This window comes from Ictalurus punctatus, chromosome 4, assembly GCF_001660625.3.
Source record: "Ictalurus punctatus breed USDA103 chromosome 4, Coco_2.0, whole genome shotgun sequence".
NCBI classification, from domain to species: Eukaryota; Metazoa; Chordata; class Actinopteri; order Siluriformes; family Ictaluridae; genus Ictalurus; species Ictalurus punctatus.
The window spans coordinates 34426622-34449718 of NC_071284.1; the positions used below are offsets into that span (position 1 = coordinate 34426622).

The following is a 23097-nucleotide window of genomic DNA, read 5'->3' on the forward strand; positions in this document are numbered from 1 at the left end:
ACAAATGATAATTTTGCTAATTTTTGATGGTTAAAATAATTTTCTACACTAGAAAACTGTTCTGATAATTTTCTGATTGAGATTTTTTCCAATGTCTGGAGAAAACATGATGAAAACATTATGATAAAACCATAACAGCACATCATTATAATTCATTTTGTGTCTGAAATCTGAGACTTTTGTTCACTGCCAATCCCAAATACACCCATGTAGTGTGACTCCCAAATACACCCATGTAGTGTGACTCCCAAATACACCCATGTAGTGCGACTCCCAAATACACCCATGTAGTGTGACTCCCAAATACACCCATATAGTGTGACTCCCAAACACACCCATGTAGTGCGACTCCCAAATACACCCATGTAGTGTGACTCCCAAACACACCCATGTAGTGCGACTCCCAAATACACCCATGTAGTGTGACTCCCAAATACACCCATGTAGTGTGACTCCCAAATACACCCATGTAGTGTGACTCCCAAATACACCCATGTAGTGCGACTCCCAAATACACCCATGTAGTGCGACTCCCAAATACACCCATGTAGTGTGACCCCCCAAATACACCCATGTAGTGTGACTCGGGCGCTCCAGTGTCTGTGTACGAACAGATAGAGGATTTCTGTGAAGTCACAGATCTGTCTCAGGACATGTAAATAAATTTATGGGTAATTATTTAGTTTAGTTTAGTTGATCAGTTATACATTATTTTTTTAGTAATAGATAATTACTTAAACAATAAGTATCAGTTACATGTCTTCACTTTCAGGAAGAAGGAAACAAGGGAATCCCTGACAAACACTGTGTATGTGTGGGACTTGCAGAGTGCCCCTGTGTGCACAGGAACAGAATAAAAATACACACCTGCAGACACTAAACTAACACAAACTCCTCTACACTCGCATCACAAAAAAATGAACATAACTAAAACAAACAAACAAACAAACAAACAAACAAAGATGTACATAATTTAGATAACTGTAGGAGTGTTATATGTAATTACGTGTCTGTCATTACACGACAGTTTTCCACACTGAGACCTCTTTATTCAGTTCACTTCTCTGTCCATCACTGCTATTCATTTCTGCTTTTAGTAAAGATTTCTAGCGAATGTGTGTGTTGTAGAAGGCTGTTAGTGATCTGCTATGCCAGCCATCAGCCTGCTATTGTAACTGCTCATGTAGCACCTGCTGTAAAAACAGTAAGAACGTGGTATATTTAAACGAGGCTCTTGTGAAACAATCTCACAGCTAATAGATAAGATAGTTCACGCATGACCCTGCTGCTGCATTAAAGTGGATCTATCACAGCGTCTGGATAACGGATGAAGTGTGTATTGGACGTTACCTCACAGTCTCCAGTTTACAGTCTTTATTCTTCAGTACTGCAGAGAGCAGCTTCACTCCTGAATCCTGAATCCTGTTCTTACTCAGATTCAGCTCCCTCAGGGTGGAGGATTCTGATCTGAGAGCTGTGAGCAGAGCTGAACATCCTTTCTCTGTCAGATTACACTCACTGAGCCTGAAAGCACAATTAATCACACTTAACTGTGGGTTTTTCTTTAGCAGTCCTGTAGCAGAGGGAGGTCTTTTCTCCTCAAACTACTCATCACTACTGAAAAAGACATGGACACTAGATGAATGATTGATAACCTAAAGACAAACCATTCAGCACAGATTTATACATCATTCAATTCCTTACTGAAGTTTTTCAGGTCTGCAGTGTGGATCCTTCAGTAGATCCTTCAGTAAAGCAGAGAGTTGCTCTACTCCTGAGTCTCCTTCTATTTTCCCACTCAGATCCAGATCCGTCTGCAGTATCGGGTTTATACCCAGAACTTCACTCAGATGATCACAAGCTTTCTGTGCATCAGGACTTTTCAGCAACCTGTAGAGAGAGAAAGAACAGAGAAATGCTAACACTAATTATATTTACACCAGTGCAGTGGTACTTTTCAGTAATTGTTTGGTCCATGGTGGAAAACTAAACAGTAAAACTTTACTAATTACTCAGAATTAAGGCTGTATTTTACATGTACTGGGGGAAAGCGCTCACCTCAGTGTCAGTTTACATTCTGTATCATTCATCAAACTCCTAATCTCCGTCATTCCTGAGTCTCCAGGGTCGTTCCCTCTGAGGTCCAGGTTTATCAGGTGTGATGAGCGGTTTGACTTCAGAGCTTTAGTCAGAGCAGTGTATCCTTTCTCTGTTATATTACAGTCTGAAAGTCTGGAGAAGGAGAATAAAGTTCATCATTCTCGGGTGGGTTTTGGGAAATGTTCATAATGCTTTGTTAACTTGTTCATGAGAATGTTCTTTCATTTAAATTCTTTATTTTCCAGAAACCCTTCATAACTAATGATCATAAACTTGTTTGTAAATGACATGCGCGTAACAAGATTTATTCACATAGAATTTATCTGGAGCTTGCACGCAGTTCTACCTCAAAAATACAACGGTCAGTAATTTCAGTACAAATAAATACTCACCGATCCATTTTCCTGAACAGATGTTATTCAGGCAGTTAATTAATGATCCAGGCACATTAATTAGTCCACTGGCCAAATTACGACTTTACCAATTAATCCACATTTCGATCACTCAAATAAAAAGATATATTTTTATTTCTGTCCTAATGCTGTGTGAGTGAATATAAACCCGTTGTCCATCTCAGTGACGGTCAGCAGTGGTCTGCCCAGGGTTTAGTCTTATAATTTGGTGCACAGTAAATGACCACAATAATATCTGTAATACCTTCATATTTTCTCCAAATACAATATCGTGTTGCAGGTGTTTGGTAAAATATTGAAAATATCTTTACATTGTCCTCTATGAAACAACTTGCTTTGCAAGATTAGCTTTTAATATTAGTAAACATTTTCCTCATAGTTTCCCTCTAACTGTTTTTCTTTTAAAATAATATAATTTCTTCAATCACTTCCAATACAATGTCATTTCTTTCGTAATTTTGGCCTAAATCTCTGATAATGAAGGCTGTTGGGAACACTCGCAAGACAGGTTCACATGTAACATACGTTCTGTGTTAATCTGTTCATTACTGAATACGATTCAGTGTTATTGGGAAACACACCCCTGAATGAGTTCCTGACTAATCTATTCCTACATGCTACAAATATACTTATAGTGAAGTAAAAACGTCAGTGATCTAGTAATGTATACTATTAAATGACTCACACAAGCTTCTGGAGTTTGCAGGATGAACTCTTTAGTAGAGTAGAGATCTTCTCCACTCCTGGATTTCCCAGTGTGTTCTCACTCAGGTCCAGCTCTGTCAGGTGTGAAGGGTTTGCAGTAAGAGCTGATATCAGATCAGTACAGCCTCTCTCTGTAATACCGCTCTTACTCAGCCTGCACACAGAGAACACTGCTGAGATAAACGTCTTCAAATAGAGTACAGGTAACCCACCATCATGAACATGGAAAATGGAAAACACTGCTATGTCCAGGGTTGTACACACAGTGCAGTGGACTGTTTATCATCACTATGTTAATGTGCATTAAACTTCCATCAGAGCCTCAGCAAATCACATCAAATCCAGAACCTTCAGTGCAGCAGAACTGATTCCAGCAGGAGTTTATACACCATGGGAAGAGAACTTTATAGATTTAAATATGAACACAGAGAAAAATATTCATTCCTTCATTTTAATATGAGGTTTATCCTGATCAGGGTGGTGGTGGATGCAGAGTCTATCCCAGGAACACTGGGCATGAGGTGGGAATACACCCTGTACTCCAGTCCATCACAAACATTCACACACTCATTCACACTGAGGGAGAATTTAGCACAGGGAGGTGGGAGGAAACTGGAGAACCTCGAGGAACCCACAGGGAGAGCATGTGAAACCTCACACAGACAGTCCCGAGTTCAGGATCAAGCCAGGAACCCTGGAGCTGCGAGGCTTCAACACTACACCACTACCACCACAGAGAAAAAGATTAGGTGCCGAAACAAGACCACACACCTGAGTCTCTCAGGTCTGCAGTGTGGATCCTTCAGTAGAGCGGAGAGCTGCTTCACTCCTGAGTCTCCAGATATTTTCCCACTCAGATCCAGTTCTCTCTGCAGTAAAGGGTTTGGACCCAGAACTTCAGTTAAAGAAGCACAGGCTTCCTCTGCCTCACTTTTCAACAGACTGCAGAGAAAAAACACACAATACAGTTACACCTACAGGTGTAGGTCGGGGGTCAGGCTCAAACTGTGCCCGGGCCACATCAGTATTTTTGTGAGACCCTGAAGGACCGTAACTGAAGTCTTTATATATTCTTTTACTTATTTAATATGTTCTGTCAATTACCACAAATAACCTAGACTGTAAAATCATTAGAATAGGATTATTAGGGAAAATAATAGAATATGATATTTGTAAGGAAAAGAAGGGCTAAAAGAAAAGAAAGGGCTATTAAAGTGTGCACACTATTAGGTATTAACTTTTATACTGATTGTATAAAATGTTTCTATAAATGCATTCCTTTCTTTATCACATTTTATTGGATAGCAGCTGCTGTGATAAGAAAATGTATTTTACAGTAATGTTACCAGTTTAACTGTACAGATTAGAAAAACAATCATGATTTTATTTTGTATATTTCCTCATCTCTCAGAGATGAATTTCAGGTCACATCACTGCCACACAACACACGACTGGTTTTTAGACGTGAGTGTGAGTGATATAAAGAGCAGCACACAGGTGTTGATTGTAATCTGTGTTTCAGCTCTGTGACAGGAGTCAGTGCACGCTGTACAATGGCAGTCGCTACACTACAGGTCTGCTGTGATTTCTGAATAGTGTCACAGTGTTGAGCAGTAGTGTGTTACAGGCCGTTTCAGTATTTTATTAGTTTATGTGGATCAAATGAAACGAGGCTGCAGGCCAGATTCAGATCCTATTTACCACACACGTACTTGCGTAACATCTAAATCATAACATATTTAATGGTAACACAATCATGAACACATTTTCATGAATATTTTCTTCACAATAATAATGATAATAATGTATTTGTTATGTATAATTTGCTCACCTCAGTGTCTCCAGTGTACAGTGTGGATCCTGTAGTACATCAGTGAGCAGCTTCACTCCTGATGCTCCAGGGTCGTTCCCTCTGAGATCCAGCTCTATCAGGTGTGATGATTTCAGAGCTTCAGCCAGAGCAGCGTATCCTTCCTCTGTTATACTGCAGTCTGAAAGTCTAAACAAAGGACAAAATAAATCCTTGCTTATTATTCCACTTCTGCAGATACATTTTTATAGTTCATGCACTTGGCACCGACCCCCATCATATTCTGTTTTTCCTGCTGTGAGTTTCTTGTTAGTAATGTTGGCAGCTCTGCAACAAGTAACGCTAGAGATGTTGTATAATGTACAAACATTCTCTCTCTCTCTCAATAGGAGAGATGAACTGACCTCAGTTTCTCCAGGTTACAGTTTGGACTCTTCAGTCCAGCACAAAGCAGCTTCACTCCTGAGTCCTCCAGAGGATTACTGCTCAGATCCACCTCAGTCAGCTTGGAGGATTCTGAGCTGAGAACTGTGTGTAAAGCCGAGCAGCTTCTCTCTGTCAGGTTACACTCGCTGAGCCTGAAAGGAGAAAATGTCACATCAGAAAATGTATCAGATGTTGGTATCGGTACCAGTATCAGTAACAACGCTTCCCTATTTAGGATGAATGAATTATAAAGAGTAGTTAGGCGTATTGCTGTGAAATCCACTCAGAACAGCTCCTCTCATTCCTAAACACTGAGTTTAATAGAGAAACAGCTTTTACTTACAGAACTCTTGTGGCTTCCCGGACGACTGGTAGCAGTCTCTTAAAGCATTCATCTGACTTTATGAACTTCTGTAGCTCAAACACTTCCAGATCCTCCTCTGATGTCAGCAACACAAAGACCAGAGCAGACCACTGAGCAGGTGAGAGTTCAGCTTCAGAGAGACGTCCTGAGCTCATGTAGCTTTGGATCTCTTTCACTAGTGAATCATCATGTAACTCGTTCAGACAGTAGAACAGATTGATGGATCTCTCTGGAGATGGATTGTGTTCAAACTTGAACTTGATGTACTCAACTATGTCCTTCTGACAGTCAGAGCTGTTTCCTTTGTGTGTCAGCAGACCTCGAATGAGCTCCTGATTAGACTCCACTGAGAGGCCCAGAAGGAAGCGGAGGAAAAGATCCAAGTGTCCGTTGTCACTCTGTAAGGCCTGATCCACTGCACGCTTGAGGAAGTCAGACATTTCTGATATGTTGAGAAGACCAGAAAGATCAGTGATTTGTTCTTTTGTTGGGTTTTTGTCAAGGAAGCAGAGAAATGCATATAATGCAGCCAAAAACTCCTGAACACTCAGATGCACAAAGCTGAACATCTTTCCCAGGTGGAGTCCAGACTCTGCTCTGAAGATTTGGGTACACACTCCTGAGTACACTGCCACTTCTCTGACATCAATGCCACACTCTCTCAGGTCTTCCTCGTAGAACATCAGGTTTCCTTTCTCCAGCTGTTGGAAAGCCAGTTTTCCCAGTGCCAGGATACTCTCTCTAGCCTGGGGAAGATCGAGGTCACATTTCTGATGGTACTTTTGTTCCTTGTGTTTGATCTGAAAGATCAGGAAGTGTGTGAACATTTGAGTCAGAGTCTTGGGGATCTCTCCAATCTCTGCTTCACCCAACATTCTCTCTAGAACAGTGGCTGAGATCCAGCAGAAGACTGGGATGTGACACATGATGTAGAGGCTTCTGGAAGACTTCATGTGTGAGATGATTTTATTGGACAGGCTTCGATCACTGATCCTCTTCCTGAAGTACTCCTCTTTCTGAGGATCACTGAACCCTCGTACCTCTGTTACCTGGGCTACACACTCAGGAGGGATCTGATTGGCTGCTGCTGGTCGAGTGGTTATCCAGAGGTGAGCAGAGGGAAGCAGATTCCCCTTGATGAGGTTTGTCAGCAGCACATCCACTGAGACTGACTCTGTCACATCACTCAACATCTCATTCTTCTGGAAATTTAGAGGAAGTCGACACTCATCCAGACCATCAAAGATGAACAGGACTTTGTAGGTGTTACTGTCTATTACTTCCAAGTCCTTAATGTCAGGGAAAAACTGATGAAGAAGACTCATCAGACTGAAGGTCCCCTGCTTCACCAAATTCAGCTCTCTAAAGGGAAGTGGAAACATGAAGGTGACGTCCTGATTCGCTTTCCCTTCAGCCCAGTCCAGAATGAACTTCTGCACAGAGACTGTTTTTCCAATTCCAGCTACTCCTTTAGTCAGCACACTTCTGATGGACTTGTCTTTAAAGAGCTCATTACATTTGATGGGTGTCTCCTCTGCTGCTGGTCTCCTGGACGCTGTCTCAATCTGTCTCACCTCATGTTCTTTATTGACGTCTCCACTCCCACCCTCTGTGACGTAGAGCTCTGTGTAGATCTGATTCAGAAGTGTTAATGTCCCATGCTGTGAGATTCCTTCATTAATTCTTTTACATTTATCTAGAAGTCTGGATTTGAGCTTTCGCTGATACACAGAGGCCAGCTCTAACAAACAGGAAAAATGTGATGGTCATTATTGTAATGTATGGATACTATCCACAGTGTGAAGATCAATGTTAGTCAAAGACTGGAATTCATTCCTAATAAATACATAAATATGATGTAAAAGAACCAAAACATTAGGATTATCTCTGGGTCATTTATTTGTTTAAAAAACTGTATTCATTAGGATAAAAATCAGTATGAAAATATAGACCAGTGGCCCAGTGTGTAATTTAAAGTGACAGAATATTGTAATAATCTAAAGCTCTTACTGATCTGCAGTGTGTGAGCGAGATCTTTCTGCTTCATTTTCTTCAGGATGTGCAGTGTGATCTTCAGCACACCCTCTCTGAAACAGTGCAGATCCTCCTCCTCCTCCTCCTCAGAGCATGCTGGGAAATCAGCACTCAGTAGCTTCTTGAACCTGTTCAGCTCATTCTTCAACAGAGTGATGACTTTGTTCTCCATCTCCTGATTTAAACAACACAATAACATCAAATTACTAAATAAATCAATAAAATGCTACATAATCTGTTATATGATTTTATACCACATTGCTGTTGAATTCTGGATTCTGATTGGTCAGAAGGTGTTAACTGGATTCATTTTCTCATTCTAATATGTTTCTATAGTAACAGCTGATTTACAGGGACTTGTACGGAGAACGCTCCACATGAATAGATTTTAAAATATGAGTAATTGTTAATATAGTAAAGATTTCTGTAAGGAGATGTTTATTTAACATTTATGGAAGGAGTCTCCAGTGTCAGCACTTTGTACATCAGAGGTAAAGCTGTAACTTTAAAACAGACTGAAATGCACTTTTGTCTGATTACACATAATGCTGCTGTAACTGTAAACTGTTTACTATAAACTTCACTGTAAATTACTTTAATCTACTTTTTAATTCCTAAAGAAGTGTATATTAATCACACACACACACACACACACACACACACACACACACACACACACACACACCTTGAATATGGACTCCATCTGATTTCTGCAGTCGATTTTTGGTTTCTGTTTTTGGTTTCTGTGGATAAATAAACATTGTAAATTATTATTTTATTTTTTTTTAAAGCTCAGCACACATCCTACAGCTCTGATCCACACAGCTGTGATATCTGAACCCCTGAAACTCCACACACACACTCGGCTCTTATCATGGGAGAACTGGCTTTGGGCACAGGAAAGGCAGCAGTGGCACTATAATGTGTGTTTCCAGTTGGGACAATTTGCACCAGGAGATAAAGCACTTGTATACCTTCTCACCTCTAGCTCGTAATTACTTATGATTACTGCCAAGCAGCGAGAGTCCTTCTAGGTCACATGTTGGGTTGGGGAAGACGGCTATGAGAGGGGATACATATGGTAGATTCACCACCACAATTTCCTCAAACAGTGGTGGTTCCTGTTGCTCTGGCAATGATGGTGGCAGAGAGAGATGAGCTGTGGCTCAGTGCAAAAACAGTGGATCTCACTCAGAACCCATTTGGACACCATCTCTAATCCTCGTATGGAGCAATTTGGACACTAGGTTAGGTTTGGGAGTTGCACTGATCTAATGGAACACAACACTGAGACTCCTCTGACCTCTAACCACACCCCCTTTGTGTGTATCCAGCCGTACTGCTTACAGGAACACAAAAGAAAAGTGGTTCAGAATGAATTGTGAAAATGCTAGCTATTAGCATTAAATAAATCTGTCCTACAGTGGCTGGAACAGCCCAAGCCTGAGTGTTCAGTCACGCCTTGTACTGACGAGCTTCTGGAACGCCTGGGTACAGCTCGTTTTTATTCTATCCTGGAGTTTACCAAGGCCTATTGGCAGATTCCCTTATTGACAAACTTTTCCTTTTCTACCCAGAAACCACAGGGGTGCTAACTTTTGTACTCACGTGTAGGCATAGCACATACAGTATATTAAACCTACATGACACAAGACTAGAATAAGTGAGAAGAAGAGAGGAATACCTTTCCACAGAGGATGTTCCACCTTTAAAGTTGAGAGGAGGCTGCATTGAGCGGTCACTCTTATAGGACACACAGCTGGATACAGGCGAGAGACGCCTTTCCTTACTTTCACTAGAACGAAGAAAAAGTTGTTTTAGATATTTTACTTGTATAATATCTTTATATATGTATAATATTTGTACAGATCTGTGCCATCAACGTCCCAGTGACGGAACATCATGACGTGATCGAGGTATTTAGTGGCCACGTGGCCTGCTAAACTCCGGGTTCATTACAAGGTAGATAATTATGTGCTGGAGTGCATTATAATGCATTAAAAGTACATGCTCGACTACTTCTAAAACTTCCTTCATTTAACACCATCTCATATCTCATGTTATGAATAGGAAGAACATGAATAAATATGAATAGGAACAGATGAGAGGCTGTGATTTTAATGAGCAAGATAAAGGAATACCTTTCCACAGAGGATGTTCCACCTTTAAAGTTGAGAGGAGTTGGCAGTGATTGGTCACTCTTAAAGGACACACAGCTGGATACAGGAGAATTTGACCTTTCCACAGTTCCACTAAAGAGTAGAGGAAAAATTGCTTTAGCGATTCTATCTACAAAACACTGTGATGCAGATCTCAGGATGCTTCCTGACTCCCTCAGACTGTATAATAATTAATCAGCTGCTAAAGCAATAATGCTGCCATATATAACTTTTGCCCACTGACTTCCTGAGTGCAGTTCTGTACATCACCTAACAAGAGAATTATTATTATATTACTATTATTATTATTATTAGGGGATTATTATGAATAGTGTTACAACTAGAACAAATTTTCATAGCAGTTCATACGAGCTGTGAATATGATAGCAGTAATTTATAGATTTACTAATTAATATTAAATCGAGTAAATTCAGCACTAAATAAGATCATATTGAAGCTAACATCGATTCTCCTGTCTGGAGTCATTTCTAAAGATGTTCAGAGAACTGAATGAGAAGAAGAAAGAGGAATTTTTCTACCTTTTCTGAATTCCACTAAAGAACAGAAAGAAAGGTACTTAAGCAGTTAATGTAGTAAATTGTGGGGACCTCAGGGTGCTAAACCCCTTCAAACTGTATAAACCGCTAAACCCCTCACACTGTGTAAAGTCCTCAGGAAATAAAATTTGTTTTAAAGCCTCCTGGTGTCTTGTGACGCTACAGACACAAACAAGAAAAAAATGTATATTTTAATTTTATCATATCTGGGAAACCTGTAAACCTTTTTTCATGATTGATCTTGTACTCATTTGATTTGATTCCAGTCAGTTGCTCTCTAGAACACGTTTGTCCCATCTCATAAACAACCTGGACTTTCACTCTACAGTAGCAGCTAGTTATCATCAAACATTTGCAGCTTCCTGCATGTTATTCTTACTACAGCTATCCACTGCGTGTGGAAAGATGGCTGCAGTTTGTGTGTGTGTGTGTGTGTGTGTGTGTGTGTGTGTGTGTGTGTGTTAGCGAGTGAAAGAGATTTCTCTAAAAAGACTTTATTTGAGATTTTCTGTTTTAAAAGTAAATACATCAACATACAGAAACAGATTATAACTCTCATACTATTTCAATGTCTCTTTAAAAAGACATTCGCCATTACAAGTAATAAAATAATAATAATAATAAAAAGCCAGAGCAAGACACATGCAACTCTGTCACTTCCCCTCACTGCCACCAGAGGTCTCTGTTTCACCTTTCTAATTTTTTAAATTGTCATTAATTATTACATTACTCTGACCTTATCACACAACTCTACTGGTCTTGGTTCTGTTGGTTCTGTTCACAGAGATTTCCGGACTTGTTCTTTCAGTTTAACAGTTTTATTTTTTTAAACACACTCGTATACTTTCTACTAGCATACATTTGATCATAACATGTAAAACCCTCGCATTTAACCGTTACCAGTATGTTGCTAGTTCACTACTAGTTTTCAGATTTGGTCCCATTTGTTGACCATTTATTAAGCGTCTCACAATACTCACTTTAATCACTGCTTTAAAAAATAATAACATTAAATTCAGTACAATATTTCAATCAGACCCTCCTCAATTCAGAACTTTTAACACATCCTTTATAAATATTTAGGTTAGTATATGTAAATTTCCTTTTTTAAAATTTAGAACAATCAAAGGTATCAGTATATTATATCACATTTTTGCATTCTACATGCTTACCTTTGGATCTTGTGCTGCTCCTCTTGATGACTCATTTCAGATGTTCTGAGTTCCTCACACTCCCCCGACATTATTTCAGAAAGTCTAATGTCTGCTGTCTCAGTATTAGTTTAGTTGAGTCCTGCTGAGATAACAACAGGGCAATATAAAATTGGCATCATTTAAATTATTAATATATATACTGTATAACCCCAATTACAGTATCTCACAAACTGAGTACACCCCTCACATTTTTGTAAATATTTGATTTTATCTTTTCATGTGACAACACACTTTGTCAAGTGTCATGTGACACTTTGCTAAATGTAAAGTAGTGAGTGTACAGCTTGTGTAACAGTGTAAATTTGCTGTCCCCTCAAAATAACTCAACACAGCCATTAACGTCTAAACCGCTGGCAACAAAAGTGAGTACACCCCTAAGTGAAAATGTCCAAGGGATCCTTCTAGAGTGTGGAACAGAAATGTACTCTGTGTGTCTCCATCGATTTATTTCACATTGGAGTACAACCATTTTTATTTTTTACCATTATGGACGAAACACCTGTTTCTTTTAAAACATTATCTTTAAATGTTTTTTCGACCTGTCACATCACAGCCAAACCGTGACTCAGTTTCCCAGGAGGCACCGCGAACTACAAACATGGCCGCTGAGGACTACACTTCACACACACGCATTCGCTCGCCTTCCCCGGAGTTATAACTACACACACCTGCACCCAATCTCTCTCTCTCTCTCTCTCTCACACACACACACACACACACACACACACACACACACACACACAGCATATAAGAGACTTTGGGAACAATAAGACTTTGTGACGTAAACGGTCAGCTGACTTGTTCTCTACAGTTCTCATTTTTGATAAGTGACGTTGACCACTGTTTCTGCTCTCGACTACGATTTCTGGCTTACCTTGTTTTGTTTGTTTGCCTGATCGCCTGACCCCTGCCTGTTTCACGACCACGCACTTCACCTTTAACCCCTTTGAAATTATTGCTTGGATTATACTGCGTTGCTCTGCATACCTGCATCTGCTTCCATCTCCGCCCATGAAACGTGACACTACCTTCTAATCAGGAAGTAGCGTCGTGTTTATTTCTGCTTACTGTGTGTGTTAGAGATAAAGAAGAGAGAGTGGAAATATGTCAGGAATTGTTATAATGAATATGAATATTATTCCCTCTTTAATAAATAACAGCTGTAAACTTTACACACTGTGTGTAAGAAACACAGCAGGACACACGGGTCTGTTAACTTCCCTCAGGTTAAGTTACTGCGTCACACCGCGTTATTCAATAAAGATTAAAGTCAACTGTGGAAGTGAACACAGAAATGTTCTTCATTTAGTAAATAATCCTAAAACTGACATATTACAGCTTTATATTCATGTACTCACTGCGATTCTGTTCCAAAGAGCCTCTCGGTTTTCTCGACACAAAAATTACCTGCTTTCACTTTCACCTGATATGACGACAGTCAGGTGCAGAAAAGGTGGAGTTTCAACTACAACTTCTTACAGTGTAACATCTCTCTCTCTCTCTCTCTCTCTCACACACACACACACACACACACACACACTCCACCTTATATAAACACAGATGTAACAGGAGCAGGAACCACACACACACACACATGCTCAAATACATAAATCATAAAGAAGCTGTGTAGAATATGAAAAAAGAGACATTTCTAAGTAACACAGTGGAACAGTGGGTAGAGCTGATTTAGATACAGGAAGAATCTGGTTCAGTGAAAGAACACCCTGTGTAGAACATCCTCCCTGAACCAGATTAACCAGTTTCTTCCTGTATCTATGTGGGTTTCTCCCACTGTACAAAAACATGCAGGTATGGCAGATGACATGGCTGTGATAAATTGCCCTTAGGGGTGTGTGTGTGCGCGTGTGTGTCTGTAATCACAGACCATGAGAGATGGAGTCAGTGCGCCCTCTAGTGTTCCACTATCAGCTGGATGAATAAATGACAGTGATAAAATGAACAAGAGATAAACGTCTAATAAAATTTTTATAAAGACAAATATTCATAAACAGTTCATTAAAATAGTAGAATATTAACCACACTACATTTGAAGTATAGTTTCATCTGAATCACCTTCATATTTTAGGCCACACCTCTTACCTGAGTGTGTACAGTCAGAAACAACATCAGCAAGTCTGTCTGAGACACTAAACGCCTCCACAAAGCGATTAGAGACGCCACTGTGAGAGGATTTACAGTGGGTATAAAAAGTCTACACACCCCTGTTACAATGGCAGGGTTTTGTGAAGTAAAAGAATGAAGCTAAGACAAATCATGTCAAAACTTTTCCCACCTTTAATGTGAAATTGCAAAGTATACAAATAAAGTGAAAACAATCAGAAACTTTTCAGAGAAAAAAAAAACTTACAATAGCCTGGTTGCATAAGTGTGCACACCCCTAAACTAATACTTTGTTGAAGCACATTTTGATTTTATTACAGCACTCAGTTATTTTGTGTAAGAGTCTATCAGCGTGGCACATTTTGACCTTGGCAATATTTTCCCACTCTTTCTTCTGAAAACATTCTAGATCCATCCATTTGTAAGGGCGTCTCCTGTGCACAGCCCGCTTCAGGTCACCCCACAGATTTTTAGATGGATTCAGGTCTGGACTCTGGCTAGGCCAATCAAAAACATTCATTTTCTTTTGGTTAAGCCGTTCCTTTGTTGGTATGAATGTATGCTTTGGGTCATTGTCTTGCTAAAATGGGAAATTCCTTTTCATCTTCAGCTTACTAGAAGATAGCTGAATGTTTTATACTAAAATTGGTATTTGTACCTATTCATGATTCCCCCACCTTTAAAAAAAAAGCCCCAGTTCTGGAATAAAAAGCATCCCTAAAGCATGACGCTTCCACCACCATGCTTCACCATGGGGATGGTGTTCTTTTGGAATTATGGAATTATTATACCTTTTGGAATTGGTCTCATTAGAACATAACACATTTTGCCACATAGTTTGGTGTGATTTATTTGAACTTAGATGTTTGAGAAAGGACTTCTGTTTAGCCGTTGTACCCTATAGCCCAGACATAAATAATACAAGAGATTGTTGTTGCATGCAGAGAGTAATCAGTATTTGTCAGATATTCCTGTAGCTTCTTTAACGTTGCTGTAGGTCTCTTAGCAGCCTTCCTGGTATGTTTTTGTCTTGTCCTTTTATAAATTTTGGAGGGACGTCCTGTTCTTGGTGATGCCATTGTGGTGCTCCATTTTCTCCACTTGTTGATGATGGCTTTCACAGTGTTCCATGGTAAAGTTCCATTGGAAATTCTTTTATACCTCTCTCCTGATCGATGTCTTTCAACAAGTCAGATATCATACATGCTATGTAAGCTCTTTGTGGACTAGGACTTCAGTAGTCACATAAACCAAGAAGATGTCAAGAAAATTCAAGAGAAACAGCTGATCTTTACTTGGGGTTAATCGGAATAATTTCATTGATGACAGCTGTATGATAATTACAACCATAATTCCTAAAATTTGGGACAGTATGGAAAATGCTAATACAAAGAGGAGTGATTTGTAAATGTACTTTGACTAGTATTTAAACAAAAAAAAAAACATATAAAAAGAAGGTATTCGACGTTTTACCTAATCAAATGCATAGTTTTTTTAAGATAAAGGTTTATTTTGAAATTGATGCATGCAACACATTCCAATAAAGTTGGGACAGGGGCACTAGGACTAATAGTGATGTGACAAGTAGAATAAGAAGGTGATGTGAAACAGGTGAGGCAATCATCTAAACATACTATATAAGGAGCCTCCAAAAAAGGTCTAGTCCTTCAAGAGCAAGGATGGGTCGAGGCTCACCGATCTGCCAACAGATGCATCAGCGAATAATCCGACACTTTGAGAACAACATTCCCCAAAGACAAATCGGTAGGATTTGGGGCATTAAATTCACAAAGTAAAACATCAAATAATGTGTTTATAAAGTGTTTTCAATATAGTACAGGCCGAACTGAATTTTCAAATGACTCCTTGTTTTTGTGTGTGTGTGTGTGTGTGTTGTTTTTTTGCATTTTCCATACTGTCCCAACTTTTTCGGAAATTGCGGTTGTACTTTTGAACATGAGACTGAATGTGATTAGTTCATTCTGAACACAGACACACCCCCAATTATAAAAGTGAGAAATCCTGCACTGATTTGGCTTCAGCTCTTGGTACAAATCCATCACACATCAGAGAGCTGGATCTGAGTGGGAGTGAACTAGGAGACTCAGGAGTGGAGAAGCTCTGTGATCTACTGAAGAAACACGAGTGTAAACTGGAGACACTGTGGTGAGTAACTCAGTGATGAAACACTGAATTGAGATCACAATCTTTAGTTATGTTTCCTGATGCAAAATATCAAAACTGACAAGATCTTCATCTCTATATTACTTTAACAGCTGTGTTTGTGTTTACATTCACTATGAGTTCATTAATCTACACCATTACCTCCCTCTCTGCAGGTTAAAGAAGTGCAGTATAAAAGATAGAGGCTGTGCTTCTCTGACTGCAGCTCTGAGGTCCAACTCCTCACATCTGAAAGAGCTGGATCTGAGAGAGAATCAACTAAAAGATTCAGACACAAAGCAGCTCTCTGAGATACTGAAGCGTTCAGGAGGAAAGCTGATGTAAGTAAACACACACAGTACTGAATGTGTATTTTCTGTAGAAGAATGTCATGTGAGAGTAATGTAATTAGACAAATCAACCGCATGTAACAATAACAATCTTACTGTCAGAAGCACAGAGGATAAACTTTCATAATTCAGAATCCGAACTAAACCAAAACAACAACTCATCACTGCATGCTAATAACTAGCTCTAATTTAATAGAAGTGCACTTTGATCTGATCTGTTACTGTTCTACACAGAAATACCACTGCAGTTTTCTTTTCATTTTAGCTGGACTAACAGGATACACCAGTCCACCATGCTCTTAACTAACTCACTCGCATACAGAAATGATCAATTTGTTTATTCCTGTTTATTCTACTTTTATACCATATTCACTGTTGTGTTTATGTAGTTAAACTAAATGTGGTATATTTTAAATATTTTATTGCACTGGTAACTGTAAGAGAAACAGATGCAGCTTCAGGGTAAGAGCAATAAAATACGTTGCAGTGTTGTAACTTTTGATTATTTACATTTGCTTAATCTTTATATCTTTTACATGGTAGAAAAGTCACAGCAGCTTACCACCAATGTGGTCAATTATCAGTCAGTGACTACATGATAAACATCTGTATTTTTTCTGTGTTGATCTTACAGATGTGACAAGCCCACAGTGACAACAAAACGGTGGAATTTATTTTCCGTTAGCCGATTTCGGATCCTGACTCCTCTACAGTGAAGAATAAACAAAGAGATGGAAAAGTGCAGGACACACAACGGGGAGAAAGCAGCGTAGACAGTTTAGCAAGCAATGTGGACTAGGGTAGTTATGTGTAGTTGTTCTCTCTCTCTTTCAACTTTTCTTGTCTCCTCGACAACCCATATCACAGGAATGTGTCTTTCTCTCCTAGTTTCTCTTATCTTGCACGTGCTATGGGATGTACTAATGATCCACCATTTTACCTTCAACAATGAGTACACTGTTGCTGAGGCACATGATTGTCTGATATATATATATACTCTTATCTTTTTGAATAAACTGAGAGACTTTACAATTTGACTGTGTGTGTGTGTGTGTGTGTTATGGCAGCTCTCTCGAGGGCTTGTAACAGGACATAGCTGTGGCAGTGTGACACACCTTTAATTCTCATCCTCATTGATTTTATATTTTCTACATCCTTCTAACTCCCAATTATTTTCTAACAACACCAAAGCAACAAAAAAAAGCACTTACACCTCCAAACCATATAAAAAAGGTACGTGTCTGAATCATAGTGAAGTCTGAATTATGAGTGTTACTGTCATGTAATAGATTTGGAGATGGATGCACATGCAGTTAAGAGCTTTATTGAAGAGAGGCAGGAAGACAAATCTAAATCGTAAGGCCAAACCGTGGTCAAAAACAAGTGGCGGGTTCAGGAGAACGGCAAATGGGCATAAACTGGGCTAAAAAGAGAATCCGAAAACACGAGGACAAACAAGATCAAAACCATGAAACGTAGAGCACAATGAACAAGACTTGGAATCGCACTGGCAGCAAAACACAGAAACTGTACTTAATAAAAAAAATTTTTTTTAAAAAGACTCTACTCTCATCCAAAAACAAACACGAGCGTCTTCAGTTTGCCAGACACTACTGGAACTTCAAATGGGATCGGGTTCTATGGTCAGATGAAACCAAAATAGAGCTTTTTGGTAATAAACACCAGAGGTGCTTTTGGAGCACACAGAGAGGTAGCCATATGGAAAAGTACCTCATGTCCACGGTTAAATATGGAGGTGGATCTTTAATGTTTTGGGGCTGTTTTTCCAAAAGAGGACCCAAACGCACAAGTTGTTTTCATCACAGAGGTTCCAGGTTGGGAAGCTGCGTGTCCTTACAGATGTCGAATTTGTCTCGAGAACCTTGGCCTTCAGCTGCTGAGACCATGGTTGCAAGAAAGAGCGCAGGTATCAAGACTTCCGAGAGCATCCCAGAGTGCACTGAAACTCTGTGGTTTTGTGAAACACAACCCCCATGAAGAAGAACAAACAGGTGGTACAGAAGGTGCCACATTTACCCATCATCACTTGATCCAATACAGTGGAGCGTTGCTGTGGGTGTGGCCAGCCATGCTGTAATGACCACCAGAGAGTCGGTGTCATTTATGACTATTGTTCTCATAGAAAAAACGAGCCTACTAATAAAATTCCACAAATTAGAAGTCAATTTACAAAGAGTGCCCATAAAAAGTTAATGTGCGATAGTTTCATTTATTACGAATGTGTAAATTGTGTAAATTAAAATGTTTTATATTTAAATGTGTTTTTGTTTTCATATTGTTGATGAAGATATTTGATGGAAAATAAAATGTCAAAATATAAGGAAACGTGCTTTATTTTATTATTTTGTAATGTTAATAAAATATTAGGGCAATTTTATACTATTGGGGCAGTTTAGAGATCCATCCATGTTAGATATATACTCCGGCTCGCTAAAGATCTGAATATTTAATAACTATTGGCCAAACATTTATACGTTTAAGGGATAATATGTCTTCAATATGGAGGTTTGTTTATGTGACCAGATGAAGGAGTGAACAATGTGTGTTTAATAAAATAAATAGTGACAGCTGGATTGTGAGAATGTAATGTAACCCCAGCAATATGCTGATTTAATGACTGATCTGTTTTTAATAGCGGCTATTTGGTAAGTTTCAGAAGCATTACTTGCTTTTCTCATTTTAAAATAGAATTTTGTACTGAAATAAATTTGTATTGAACTGATAGAGATTGTAATGTTGTACCTGAATAAAGTAGTAAATATACATATTAGGGGGAAAATACATGAACATAAGGGTTAGTCAGTTATCTTAACTAGCTTAAATACAGTAGCATTAACATTTATTCATCTAGCAGCTACAGGCTAACTTTACTGTACTCAATATGCTCATACTGACATCAAGTACCTTATTACACACATTATGTAGTGATTTAACTCTGTGTATTAGTCATTCTAACAGATTATACCTTTTATTTACTTCATTTATACTTACAGCTGAGGGAAAAACTCAAAACTTCACTGTCACAATACATTCAAAATGAATTAAAATACTACAAACTCTTAGTTCTTTTCACAGCTGAGGTAAAAACCTGAGAAATGATTTGATCAGAAAATAAACCTACATTAACTAACTTCTCTGTACTTTAACTGTATCTTACCTGTTCACCTGCAGCAATAATCACTGTTTTTTCTTACTACAGCTCGAATTTACTGACTTTATCACTATTTCTCGATATTGAATGTGATTAAAATCGCTACAGCAGCGGGGGAGATCAGGATCTGTGGAAGATGCTAACGATGCTAAAGTCTGAAGGGAATTAACACCGGGCGCGCGCGCAAACTGTGGGAAAGTCTGGTGACGTCATCGCGCGCTAACCAGTGTGTGCCAATAAGCTGTAGAAACACGTATGGTCTCACTGCTGCCTGGGGGGAAGGGGGGTAGGGCACAGTGCGGATTGGGACGAAGCCGTTAAAACAGCATTAATAAATGCAGTGCTCAAAAATTCTGCGATGTAAAAAAAATATATATATATATAATAATAATAATAATAAAATTTAAGTATTATACAAACAAACAAATTAATAAATAAATACTTCTGAAGATTTTGATTATCCTCAGAATCGTAATGTTATTTTGTATGAATCCATTTCATTCACAGGTTTTTCTCTTTTTTTGCTTTCACAAAATGGCTGCCAATCATCAAAACTTCTCCAAATGGAAGCTGTGAGTGATGCGCGTGAAAAATCTGATTCGCGGGCTTTTTACTCTGTTGCTGAGGCAAATCTAAGTAGATCAGAGATATATTGTCTCCAATTCGCGGTATTTTTACTATCTGGTGCTGACTGCTGAGACAAGACAAGAAACAAGAAAGCTGCTCCCCACCATGTATGTAGTAATTAAATGTTTAAAAGAACACCAAGTGAGTGTGGGCTTGGAGAGATGTGTAAAGGAGAAGAAATGCTGAGTGATCCAAAGAGGATTGTCCTAGTGGAGCACAGAGCGGTTGGAGTAAAGACACCTAAAGGCGGCTGGAAAGCTTTTCCGGCCCATTTTACATGTAAATGAAGCTGAAATCACAGCACAGCCGCTGTCTTTAACTGATGTGTCTGATGATTTTGTCAGACAACAGAAAGGATTTGAGCAGAGCAGCAGCTTGGATGTGACTGCTGGTTAACATGAGTTCTGAAGTCAAACACCAAACAAATCGGAGAAGGAAGAATCCAGTCAAATATAATGGATCTACAAATCATCGCCTTTTCTATTTTATTTTATTGCTGAGGTGCATATGTAAATTATAATACATACACACACTCTCACACACATTAGCACAAACAGAACTTTGTTGTCAGTGCTGCCTGGATACTTCATTAATCCAGTAGATTTGCTTCTAAAAATCTACATTGCGTTTATGAATTAGAAACGGAGTAAAACGACTGAAAAATGTATTAAGGTGTGGTAACTGAAGTATAAGTGGAATAATCGACTCCGGTCTGTTGAATTATTAGAATAAAATGCACACCGAGGTGTAACGGCCACATTACCACCTTATTATTTCTCTAATAATCCCACGACCTGTCGTCAATTATTCCTTACATAATTTGTGGTGTGTCAGAAATTTATCGTGATGTTTTTATACACCTGAGTGTATGTGTACAACTTGAAACATTTTTGGGTGGTGCACGTGTTACTATTCAGTCTTACTCATACTCATCATAACTGCTGACCTTTTACACCTTTCCCCCATACAGACAGTACTTCACTCTCATCTTTCTGACTTTAGTAATGTTTGCCTGTTACGCCACGGTGAACTCGCAGCCGCTGTGCCTTCACCACAGCCGAACTGTTGTTCCAACGGGTGTTCCGCTACTTCGGCCTCCCAGAGGAGATTGTGAGCAACAGGGGGCCCCAGTTTACGTCTCGAGTCTGGGCCAGCTTCATGGAGAAACTGGGGGTCACTGTTAACCTCACCTCCGGTTACCACCCGCAGGCCAACAGCCAGGCAGAGAGGGCCAATCAGGAGATCCTCCGATTCCTCCGAACGTTCTGTGTCACCAGCCTGGAGGACTGGAGTCACTTCCTCCCGTGGGCGGAGTATGCCCAGAACTCGTTGCAACACTCCGCCACCCAACTAACCCCGTTCCAGTGCGTCTTGGGTTACCAACCGCCACTCTTCCCCTGGAATGCTGCCACCACTGACTCCCCGGCCGTGGACGAGTGGTTTCGCCGCAGCGAGCAGATCTGGGAGCGCACACATCAACAACTGGTACGAACCTCTTGTATCGCCAAGCGGAAAGCGGAAAGGCATCGCAGAGCGCACCCTGATTATCAGCCAGGGGACAGGGTATGGCTTTCTACGAGGAACCTCAAAAGACCTCTCTCAGGCAGCAAATTGGGACCCAAGTATGCCGGCCCTTTCCGGATCCTGAAACGGGTAAACGAGGTTACGTACCGCCTAGACCTCCCCAAATACAGCTGCATCGCCCCCTCATACCATGTCTCCCTCCTCAAGCCAGTAACACCGGGCCCTTTAGCCACGGCGGTTCCAAAGAATACCCCGCCTGACCCGTTAGAGATTGAAGGTCGCCCATCTTACAGTGTGCAGGAGATCGTGGACTCCAGACGCAGGAGAGGGGGGCTTGAGTATCTGTTAGATTGGGAGGGTTACGGCCCAGAGGATCAATGCTGGATCCCATCCCGGGACATTCTGGATGCAAGCGTGCGTGACAACTTCCACGCGGCTCATCCAGACAGACCGGCACCCCAGAGGAGAGGACGGCCTCGGAAGAAGTCGGCTCCCGGAGTGAGCCCTTTGGGGGTCCGTTACGCCACGGCGAACTCGCGGCCACTGTGCCGGCACGGACTACACATCCCAGCCACACACGCTCAAGTTCGCGGGAATACTGAGTGCAAACACCTGTGCACCACCCAAGGTTATGTAAGACCCTATTAACAACAACGCGGCGCGAAGTAACGCTAAAGCTTTCTCTACGTTGGCTTGTTACCACGCTGTCTATGAACATTGTATCTTCATTGGTTTTGGAACTTCCGCCTCGTTCTCAACTACGATTCTGGATTTACGTTTTGGATTACTGTGTTTGCCTCGGACTTTGTGCTCCACGCTTCACGACTCGCTCCTCTATCTGCTTATCCTCGGCCCGCGCTTGCCTCCTACCAGGTACCGTGACACTGCCATAGATCAGATACCCCAACACCAAGGTTAGCTTTGAAGATTTATGTCCCTCTGGCAGTATCTTGGGTTGTGTAGCTTTCTCCATAATAAAACACCAACAACTCTAAACCCTGTTCACACAGCGAGTGAAATCCAGCGACAAAGCGAAACCATCCCATTCATTTTCAATGAGAGCTCGGCGACAGCACAGATTTTGGGCTTATATCACATCCAGGACAACCCAAGATACCACTAAAGTTCTACAGACCTTTAAGCATTGCGCTGTCCGCACAAGCCTTTATGTAAAATGAAGGCACCAATGATAAAACGATCAGAGTCACATTGTGCTTGAATTCCAGAATTTAAATTTAAAAGTTCAGAAGCTTCTTATGTCATAATAGTTGAGAACAGAGAAAATCTTGATATGTTCACTAGACCCATTCATAGTCTTCATGAAGACACCAAAAGTTATCAGCCATTATTGTTTACAT

General features: G+C 40.1%; 1 protein-coding gene and 2 long non-coding RNA genes across 24 annotated transcripts in view; 1 reads left to right on the forward strand and 2 right to left on the reverse strand.

Moving 5' to 3' along the window:
* Positions 1–23097, reverse strand: part of LOC108264472 (protein NLRC5) — a 94340-nt gene that overhangs the window by 12850 nt on the left and 58393 nt on the right. For 20 of the 22 annotated variants that reach the window (XM_053678267.1, XM_053678281.1, XM_053678285.1 and 17 more), the window contains 6 exons: positions 5050–5217; positions 3990–4160; positions 3199–3372; positions 2059–2232; positions 1705–1890; positions 1351–1524 (listed from right to left, as the gene is read on the reverse strand). In XM_053678267.1, coding sequence (XP_053534242.1) covers positions 1351–1524; positions 1705–1890; positions 2059–2232; positions 3199–3372; positions 3990–4160; positions 5050–5217 — 1047 coding nt within the window. The remainder of the gene's footprint in view (positions 1–1350; positions 1525–1704; positions 1891–2058; positions 2233–3198; positions 3373–3989; positions 4161–5049; positions 5218–23097) is intronic. The other 2 variants (XM_053678284.1, XM_053678274.1) reach the window with 2 other exon arrangements.
* LOC124627803 (uncharacterized) lies at positions 12960–13480 on the reverse strand. Its single transcript, XR_006982323.2, has 2 exons — positions 13141–13480; positions 12960–13056 (listed from the first exon to the last, which is right to left on the reverse strand). It is a non-coding gene; the product is annotated as an uncharacterized LOC124627803 (long non-coding RNA).
* On the forward strand, positions 15336–17453 carry LOC124627802 (uncharacterized). Its single transcript, XR_006982322.2, has 3 exons — positions 15336–16069; positions 16243–16407; positions 17051–17453. It is a non-coding gene; the product is annotated as an uncharacterized LOC124627802 (long non-coding RNA).